The sequence below is a fragment of the Prenolepis imparis genome, unplaced genomic scaffold, assembly GCF_030444845.1.
Source record: "Prenolepis imparis isolate NDT839.2.m4 unplaced genomic scaffold, iyPreImpa1.0 SCAF_1, whole genome shotgun sequence".
Taxonomy (NCBI): domain Eukaryota; kingdom Metazoa; phylum Arthropoda; class Insecta; order Hymenoptera; family Formicidae; genus Prenolepis; species Prenolepis imparis.
Genome location: NW_028141159.1, coordinates 12,619,530 through 12,630,384, shown reverse-complemented (window position 1 = coordinate 12,630,384; position 10,855 = coordinate 12,619,530). Strand labels below are relative to the sequence as shown.

At 29.3% G+C, this 10,855-nt stretch overlaps 1 protein-coding gene across 1 annotated transcript; it reads right to left on the bottom strand.

The window, feature by feature from the left end:
* Positions 1–4,820: 4,820 nt before the first annotated feature.
* On the bottom strand, positions 4,821–10,544 carry LOC145935294 (facilitated trehalose transporter Tret1). Its single transcript, XM_083036521.1, has 5 exons — positions 10,229–10,544; positions 6,817–7,346; positions 6,339–6,644; positions 5,733–5,935; positions 4,821–5,509 (listed from the first exon to the last, which is right to left on the bottom strand). The coding sequence occupies exons 1-5, from the start codon at positions 10,308–10,310 to the stop codon at positions 5,215–5,217; spliced, it is 1,416 nt and encodes a 471-aa protein (XP_082892647.1). The 5' UTR covers positions 10,311–10,544; the 3' UTR covers positions 4,821–5,214.
* Between the last annotated feature and the right edge of the window lie 311 nt (positions 10,545–10,855).

Here is a 10,855-nt window from a genome sequence, read left to right as displayed (position 1 = left end):
GCTTCTGCTGTCTCCTGGTTTTGCAAATAATCGCGGTAATAATACATTTAGTCCGACTAAAAACCCTCACAGACAAAAAAGTCATTACCCTTTTTAGTCTATTGCTATAGTTTTTATTGACATGTACGCAGAGATCCTCGCCATGGCGATTTTTGACGCGTGCCTGCTGGAGATAAGTTACGAAATCTTTATTCACTCTCTATATTATCAATTTAAAATCTAGTATCAAGAAAACAGACAATATTTTTTCGTGGTAATAATGAGCTTTTTCTACGAAATTAATAATTTGTTTCCTACCAAATAATTGATCTTATAAAAATAGAGCGATCTTATAAATTATTTTTAAATTAATTTTTTAGTTAATTTCATTAATTTTAATTAATACCTAAGCCTTTAATTTATTTAATAAATAATAATTAAAAAGTATTTATTCTGAAAATAACTATTATATTATATATAAACATATAAATATATATATATATATATATATATATATATATATTACATCTGCGCAGTTATTTAAATCATAGATTTCAGAAATTGATTTTTTTAATTTTAGATTTGTTTAAAAAATTTTAAAAAGCATAAAAAAATAGAACGTTTAAATAATTTTCATTCTAAAAAATATTTGCATAAAATTAATTAAAGAATGTATAGGAAGGGGAAATATATGTTACCCGAAATATATAATCTGCAAAATTGAAAATTAAAACTATTTACTTAGAAGTGTTGAAATATTTCCATTTATAGAGGAAAAGTTAGGAAGGATGTATTACTTTTTGTTATTAATTTAGTTTCAGTAAAAAGCTAGTAGTTTAGCTTTAGTAAAAGGTATTGGAATTTTTCTCAAAGGGAAGTTAACTTCGTTTAGAGAACCAAAAATTGGCGCAATAAAGTATCATTATGCTGCCATTGTATAGGTCTATATTACATTACGTAAGTAGGGACAATAAAATCCTACTACAAGAAAAAACAATTAATGGGAAATCAGTTTTATCACAATGTTCCAAGACTCGGCTGATTATGAAATTGATCGTCAATACCGTTAACATAAGCGCAAACGTTAACATAAGCGCAAACGCAATGAGTAATGCGACAGGAAGTCAGTAATCTTTAAACGGTGTACATACATACCTCTTTGCGTGCAATTTTCACGGAATGATCTAATACGCGAAAAAATGCGTGACGCGTGTAAAAAAAAAAGACTAAATATCGCTGAGAGAATTAAAGGGAAACGTGAATACGAATGATACGGCGCAAATAGTGTTATGCACAAAACGTGACTTTTATTTATCTCGAGTGCACTTACGTCCGATGCACCTACAGTATATGAAAATACACATTAAATCATCGAAAATAGCTCATTAAAATTTTTAAATAATAAATCACATGGCAAATTATTCGTAAAAGTTGAGTCCATATTTGAGAGATTAAATTAACACTTTCGTTATTTTATGCAAGGATAAACTGAGCTGCTTTATAACAATTCCTTAGCACTCATTAGACAGAAAAAGATGCATTTTTGGATCATTAAATTCTTGAAAAGTTTTGTATATTATGTATATTTTGTATATTTTATATATATTGTATATATTTCAGTTATTTATAACTAGAAACAATGGTTGTCCATTTGCTTTAGAGTCAGGAAAATTAAAATGTTTTAATAAAAATAATGATAGCTAAAATAAGAACATTCACTTAAAAATCATTTTAATAATAAGAAATGATTTTGTTAACGTTAAGAATGCATAAACCATCATTTGTATGGAAAAGTTTTCAGCATTGAATATTAATCTTCTCGCATATAATTCTTATGAAACTTGTTTTATGATACTATATGACACTCAATATCTGTATTTATGAATTATGTAGCAATAAATTATATTTGTCAATCTTTATGCATAAAGACTTGAAATAAACTTGGCAAGTTATAGCTTGCATACCAATAAAAAGATGAATGTTATCTTGCTGTAAATTAAAAAATTTTCCATTTTTACAGTTCGTTTCTACTGGAAAGTTTTACTTAATTTTCTTATGGAAGAGTACCATTACGTCAATAAAATTCCGTCGACAATTCCTGTGAACAACGTTCTTATCGTTGGGTAAAGAAATTATAATTGTTTACAGTTTTATTTCATAGCTTTCTTAAATACTTTGATAATCTTCCAGTCTTAAGAAAAAAAATCTTGATATATATATACAGGATGCCCCAGAATTAGTGATACACCTGTTAATGGCAGATTCTTGGGATCATTTGGAGACGATTTTTCCTCAGCAAAAATGTCGAGGCACCAATAATTTTCGAATTATAAGCGATTGAAAATAAAGGGTTTTTCACAAACTAAGCTTTGAGCAAAATCACATTCTTCAATTAATTTCAAGTAGAGTTTACTTAAATAGAATTTTAATTTAAGGCTTAGTTAGTTACAAAGATACACGATCGTAAAAATTGAGAACATGCAAAAAATGATGGTCTCCTTCGACATTTTCGCTGAGGAAAAATCGTCTCCAAATGATCCCAGGAATCTGCCATTAACAAGTGTATCACTAATTCTGGGACACCCTGTATATTTATATAGAAATCATCTTATCTTTGGCTATCCTTTTTATTGTTTCGATAAGTAAAAAAAAAGTTATAATTTATTTAAAAAAAATTTTTTTTAAATTAACCTAAAGTACTATTTTAAAAATACTTTGCGTTTAAATTTAATTAGAATTAGATTTAACAGCTTCTTCGCTTTGCAATATAACTTTAATTGAATTCTAGCAAATACACAGATATAAATCAATTGTATGTTAGTCAATTATATGTATGATAAAATTTTTATTTTTGCTACTAAATTCTGTTTTAATATAAATATAATGCTTTTATTAAACTATTAAGTTCTAAAAAGAAAAGATTTATTTTAATTGGTTTCTATTAACATTTATATATATATATATATATATATATATATATATATACAGGTTCTATATACATTTATTCTCACAAGAATAAAGTTTCAATATATTTCAATTCACCTGTATTCATAAAGATATATTCATATTCTGCATTGTATAAAAGATATATCCATCGTTATCTATTAATTATTCTTCGAAACTCAGTAAATGTAACTTTATCTTGACAAAAATTTTATATGAAATCATTATTTCTACCAGCCTTTCAATGCTAAAGTACTCTGAGATTTAAGCCGGTCATTAAAATGTGTTAAAAAGTAAAGCTTGCTTTTTGAAATAACTGAAAAGTAAAAGGATTCGTCGCTTATTTTATGAAACTTATTGAAATTTCTACAATAAGTATATAGAAATTTAATTTATATTTGTTTATCTTATATGTATATTTTCAACAATAAATAACTTTTCACGCGATGCGACTTTCTTATTAAATATCTCCTGACATCTCATTTTCTTCTAATCTCACTTGTCAAAAGATCTGGAATTTTCTAGATCTAACTTTACACTTTCTGCGATAACCTTGGAGAAATAAAAATAAGATTGAATTGACAGCCGATTCAATAATCATTGTTTTATCAGTACATTATATTGAAGAAGCGCGAGTAAAGAGTTTACTTTAGAAAATAATTTAAAACGTAATATAAAGAGAATTATAAAAATAAAAATTTTAAAAAAGTTGTGTTACTTTAAATTTTGATTGATTTGGAATAGATAAAAAATATATTTGTTGCACATTTTTATTTTGTGTGTACCTATATTATATATTATATTTTACAAATATATAGCTTGTAGTCAACAGAGATTTTTTTAACGACGAATTAATTTAGATTACGTCACTTGTAACTGTTGCATGTCAACTCTATTATTGCGCTGCTCTAAAATTTAAATGTTAAGTGTTACGGGTGAAGATACGAATTATAAAAATAAATTTAAATTTCCATTCGCATTAAATTGTTTACGCTTTAATCACTCGTTGATAGCTTTAATCGCAATCTGCGTTATCGCCGTAAGATATCACTCGTCTTGAAAACGACATTCACCAGCGAGAAAAAATATAAAGAATATAAAACGCACCTAGTAGCTAGCAGTATTAAACATTTTTTCCATTCTCGAGAGCAGGATAACACTCTCGAGATATTTTCCATAGTCTAGAATAGACAGATAATAGCATGTGCATTATTACGCGTAATTGTCAGAAAGAACGCGATTAATGGGAATTGCTAATCTCTTTAGAAAATATTTATTCTAGATTCTCGGTTATTTTTATGGTTGCAAAAAGAAACAATTTTAAACAACAGAGAAAAATAAAAAAATAGATAATATTGAAAAAAATGACTTATTATTTAACTAACATTTCATATTAAAACATATAAAATGTTACTTATATTTACATTTACTTGTTATAAATTTCTACTAACATGTCACACACATTATGTCAAAAATTTATAAAAAATTAATAGTTATATTTACGAATTTATATATTTATAACAATCCAATATATATTTATAACAAGCTGTCAAGTTATTTATTATATAGTATTCTTATATTATATAATTAATTTTATTTATAGTTAAAATATTAAAGATCATTAAAATAAATGCAGATATGTCGCAGCTAATTAACATTTTTAAAAATGTTAAATGATATTCTTTTTTTTAACATTAATTGCAACATTATATAGATATTATAATTTACAATTATCGAAAAAAAATTTTATTCTAATTATCAATAATCACAAATGTAAATAAAAAGTCAATCTCTAAGAGATATATGATATATTATTTTTTTGTATAATATAGTGTATGTACATTTAAATTTTAAATATAACAATCATCGAATATATATATATATATATATATATTCGATGATTTATATATATATGCACAATGAAGTTTGTACGTATATGTCAATGAAGTTGCGTGAACAAGAATTATAAGATCAAAGATTTATGACGACAATATATTTAAATATTGTAAATGAGATAAACTTATGAATGAGATAGCAAAAAAGACGATAAATTATGAAGTTTAGTCATTTTTTTCTCAGCACACAACTTTGATATTTATTTTTTAATTTGTTTCTCCTTTTTGCTCGTTTATGTATATCTCATCATACTATGTTGGGTCAAGATCTTCTTATATCTGCAGTTTAGCTAGATAATAAACAATACTTTAAATTATTTACGTTTTGATGAATACTATTGTTGAATCGGCAGTCGTAGTATACGTCAGTGCGGATTTTCGCATTTGTCAATGTGATTCAAGTATTCGTCGTTTTGAATCGAGAATTGCCCTGTAACTCCTCCTGAATCTCTTGAGAGGATTTTCCCTTAGTTTCCGGTATAACGAAGTACGTGAACGCGGTTCCGACCACCATAATTCCAGCAAAAATCCAAAAAGTCACATCCGCACCTAATTCATCGTTCATCATCGGAAAAGTTTTCGTCACCAGAAACACGAGGAACCAATTCAACATCACAGCGATACCGGAAGCGACCGCTTTGATCTCTGCAGGAAATAGTTCGCCCATCAGCATCCATGGTATCGGACCCATCCTACGTAAAAACGTAACGTTATAATTGTGATTTATTTTTTATGTTTATTGTATTGTAGATTTTAGTTATAATTTTTACAATTTCAAAAATACTTAAGTAGTCAGTTTATTTGATTATTAATTTTAAGGCAACTTTCGACAGCAAATTAAATATGTTTAGAGCATGTAATGAATCTTATAACAGATTATTTAAAAATTTAAATGCAATTTATTGCAAAATTTACCCGATAGAAAAGGAGATCATAAATAACGTCAGAGATGTGAGCGGTAACCAGCCTAGATTACTGACGTCATTTCCGTTTGCCTTAATATTGAAATATAGACCAAGAGCTACAAGACTGACTGCCATAACACTTGAGGAAAATATAAGCAATGGCTTCCTTCCGGCACGATCTACAATTATAGCTGCTACACCTGACATCACCGTCTACCAAAAACATTGAAAGTAAACATCGTCATCTAGTATTAGGCAATTAACAATAATTGCAGAAGATGGATGTAAATATACATCACAGATATATAACACGCTGATTACAACTATCTTACACAGCTATCGCGAAAAACAAATTTTGGAGATAAAAAAACTGCAAGAGATTATATATGTACAATTCATATAAATTCATGTTCGACAAATTCATTAGAAAAAAAATTAAAATTAAAATAATTATTAAAAAAAATAGCTTTAATCAAATTTTAAAGATTTTGAGAGAAACATTTTTAAATATATTTTCTACTTTAAAGTAATGTGATAGTTACAAAGAGACACATAATATTTTTCGAATTTTATAAAAATTTAAATTTTTACGTAAGCTGGATATTCACAAGCGTACCTGAACGATTGCTACGACAATAGAGGCGACTTCCGGCGACATCGAGCTGCCGGATGCCTGAAAAATGGTAACGGTATAAAAGATCACTGCATTTATTCCGGACAATTGCTGAAAGAACATGCCGCCCAACGAAGCGAGCAAAGCTTTTTTGGCCGCCCGTGTGCGTACAAGATCGAATATGTTCGATTTCCTCGACGCTGCCTTCTCAGCCTCCTGTTGCATCTCTGCGAGTTCCTCGGATGGATCGTAAGAATCTCCTCGAAAAACTACCATTGCCAATGTAGCTTCCGGTTTCCGCTTTTTGTTCTACAAAAATTCGAATTTTTATTCGACGTCGACGAGAAATTTGATCATTTTACTCCGATTGTTACAATTATTTTCTGATATATCTCAAATATAATTCTTGTTTAATATTAGAGCGAGAGATATATAAAAAGTTAACGACACAATCAGAGGAGGATTCATCGATTCGACCTACCACTAGCCAAACGGGTGATTCTGGCATCCACACAAAGGAGGCAAAAAAGCCGATCTCTATGAGAGCGCAGATAATAGCGAACGCTGTGTAACTCAAGACCGCTCCAAGTACGAAGGCCAACAAAATTCCAATCGTGAGGAACAGCTGGAACATAGCACCGAGAGTACCTCGGGTGGAAGTCTCCGCAATTTCAGAGATATAAGTCGGTACGAGGACGCAAGCCGCACCGACGCCGAGGCCCACTATAAACCTGGCTACGTTAATCAGCCATAGCTCGGAGGCAAATATAATGATCAGCCAGGATAGAAGAAATGGAGCCGTCAGTAGAACGAGCGATTTTTTCCGTCCAAGTTTGTCGGCCATTGGTCCGGATAGGATGGCACCCAGCATCGCGCCCAGAGCCAACAATGAGCTCACCCAGGATCCTTGTTCCTTGGTAAGGACCAGCCATGAATCCGGTTCGTACAGCTGAGGCAGGACGGGCGACGTCCAGGCCAGAGCGGTGCCGACGCCGACGGCCATTAAGGAAGCTTAAGAGATTTAAATGTAAAGTTAATATAAGAAGAAGAGAGAAGATTGTATTTAAAAAACTTTATTATGATTATTTAATACTTCAAATGAAATATTTTTTAATTAATAACGTTTCAAAGAGTGAATAGATAACGTGAATAATACTTTTTATTATACTTTCCATTTTAGCGAAATTACGCAATTTACAAAATCTTTGTAAAATTATTTTGAACGAAGAAATTTTATATATATATATACGAATATTTTTTAATATTAGTAATTTAGAAGTTTTAGGGTTTATATTTATTTCATTTTTTTTATAAAATTCGTGTTTTTTAGCATCTACACATTTAGGTCAAATATCAATCTACATGCATTCAAACTGTTGCACTTATTTGGTGAAATACAAATTATCATCTATCTTAAAAACCGATATCTACTTCGATAAGATATAAAGAATTTCGTAAATTCTCCTTTATTTTTTTGTACCATATTTTTCATATAATGGAAAGTTTATTTTTTTTAAGCCGATTATATATGTTACTCTATCAAATATCTAGAACATTATTGATAACGCAGATAATTAGAGAATATTATGAATTTTTTCTATGTGTGATGGATACTAAACATGACGCAGAAATACTATTTATAAACGACTATCTGACATATGTGATAAGACGGGCAGCCAGGCTCCCTAAATTATTTTATCGTACTTAACAGTGAAACTTCAACTCAATTAAAAGCTTCAATTTAAAAAGCCGCCGTCACGAGAAGACAGTGATACATTATGATTCGGGGATGAAGTAGATCGATTCATGGAATATAGTTGCGCGAGACAACAAATCCACTGTCCTTTAAGACTTCAAATCCGTATATCAGAAATGTACGTGTATAAATTACATTGCATTGAATTCGGATGGCTTTGAGACGGACATCTACATCTTTCATTTCGGAGCAAAATGGGACACTCATTTTAATAAAATATTACGACCGTCGCCGGATTTCAGTAATATGAGCTTATTCGGCGCGTGGAATTTTATAATAATGGGGGACCTTTGATAAAAAGGACGGTTTTGTTGTGTAATTTTGCAGGAAAGTCGTGAAACTTGTCAAAAGATAGTCTGCCGACGCGCGCATGCATAATATTCTTTTTTTTCGTGAATTATCACTTATACTTGGCAGACTATAAAGCAGACTTTAATTAATATAATTAGATACAAGCGGGCATCTCCAAAATGTGAATATTGTATTAAAATTAAAAGTGTAGCAAGATTTAAATTTAGATATAAATAAAATCAACAAGCTAATTGTTTGTAATAATTACTATGTTTTAATTATTTAATTATTAACATTCTTTTTATGAAAAGAGATCAGAAATAATACATAACATAATTTTTTAGTAATATTGTAACCTGTTCTCACGTGAAATTTTAGCTGCTTATAGAATGAAAATTTCATTATTTGTGTCAGGTAAAAATTAAAATGAGTTATTAATTACACAGACAAAGGATGTATTTTTTTAAAAATAATTAAAAATATACGATAAGATTTCATCTTAATAACATTATTATCCTCTTTCGTAATTAAGGAATTGATTTTTATATAGATATAAGAGAATTTTTTAATAAGTAAATTTTGCGGATTAAAAATATTTTAGGAAAACGATATCAAGATTCATTTCGATTTACTTTTAATACTTAATGATTCTTTTATCTCTATATATTATTACATTAATCTGATAATTTAATAAACAACAGAGAAATATAGAACTTTCTATCGTGATTCTATTTGCAAAAAAATCTAAAGCTTGTAAAAAAATAACCATTTTCGTATAATTATTAAAGTTTGAAACGCGCATGTTTCTTGCAGTCAAATCAACTGATTACTCATATGATAGCACATCGTTAATCGCGATAATAGCATAACGATTATCACGATTAATGATTATCGGCGGACACGCGCATTGCAGTAAATTGATACTATCTAAATAAGCAATCACGAATTATTATATCACGAAGTAATAACTTGATCGTTTGCAATCCAATTTTTATTATTTATAACAACGAATGAGAACGCTTGAAATAGAAAGAAATTAATTCTGTGAAAGATAGATAAATTATAAAAAGGAATTATAAGAATTCATAAAATCCTATTTTATATTAATTATTTTTAATTATATTTTTTCTTAAAAAAAGAGAAAAATAATTTTAATGCCTTTTTAATAAAGTTAATATTATTTATGTATATTTTTTAACCTTAAACTTTTGATATTTAGAAAGGCACAAGCAATCTATAATTTTTAATCTGTGTTAATTATGTGTACAATTTATTTGTTTTCGTGTAAGAACAAATCTTTTTTGTAAAGATATATTGAGATAAAATTAGAAACATGCACTAAAAATGACATTATTAAAATGTCAGACATTTTAATATCAAATATCTGAAACGCGCATATAGATTATTAAAAAATAAAGTATGCAATTGCAGAAGGGAACCATTATTAATGATTTATAATCCGGTTCACAGATGCACATTTATATATGCTGTTATATATAATTTAATTAATACACATTCTCTTCAAACATGTAGTTCGTAAGTAAACATAAATGAAAATGGAATTTATATATGTACCATATTTACCACATGTTCAATAGATTATTTATTAAATATATGATATGTGCAATCAATTAAACACGTATACATATCATTTCAAACAAGGATACGATTGCATAATATATCAAACATTTTGAATCAGTAAAATAATACATAAATTTTGGACAACTTCCGTTTGATCGCTTGAAATAGATACATGCTTGCTCCGACCAATCATCTATCCTATCTCATAAAATATTTCAAAAGAAGACGACAACAAACACATTAATATATACAGTCGCTCAAATACCGGAAGTGGATGCGAGGTACTGCCACAATTTTTTGCCCTCCCGATGCACAGGAGCACCACTAATCATCCCGGTACCCTCCATCTTCGTGAATCAGGTTACTGCTTTGAGGGCTTTGAAGCACAAAGATCAACGCTTGCGAATCTCGTTCCAGCACCCTTGACACGTTTCACTTGCCTTTTTCTCTCGACTTTTCAAGTAACACGAGATACATTAACGACGAGGAAAAGTCGCAAGCCACATTTCGGACAACGCTAAGCCGCTCGATACAAAATGAACGATCCGTTACTGGGGCCACAGTATATCATGATCATCACTATCTAGTCATCCATTATCACTAATCTTTATCGCTTATCTGGCACGATCGAAACAAGAAAAATTTAGAAATCACGGTAAATAGAAATCGGCAAAATGAATGATGGAGTCGAAAATCTGAATGGACGCGCGGTACCAAATGATGAGGTGAACAGAAACACACATGGACATATACTATCTGTAGGATATCTTCTCCATGGAATCGGCATATCGTTACGATTTCTCGTCCTCGCCATACTTCTCGCGATTTTTATATAAAGAAAATGTATAGAAAATTTTGTATAAGAAGTATTGGAAATCGTCTGAAATCTCTC

Bases quoted from the DNA above. Each gene is read 5' to 3' on its own strand.
- LOC145935294 (XM_083036521.1), bottom strand. From the start codon at position 10,310: ATGGAGGGTACCGGGATGATTAGTGGTGCTCCTGTGCATCGGGAGGGC. The intron at 5,936-6,338 runs GTACGCTTGTGA...TGTTTTTGGTAG, and splicing joins TTGTCGTAGCAATCGTTCAG to ACGGTGATGTCAGGTGTAGC. The intron at 5,510-5,732 runs GTAAATTTTGCA...GTTTTTACGTAG, and splicing joins ATGATCTCCTTTTCTATCGG to GATGGGTCCGATACCATGGA.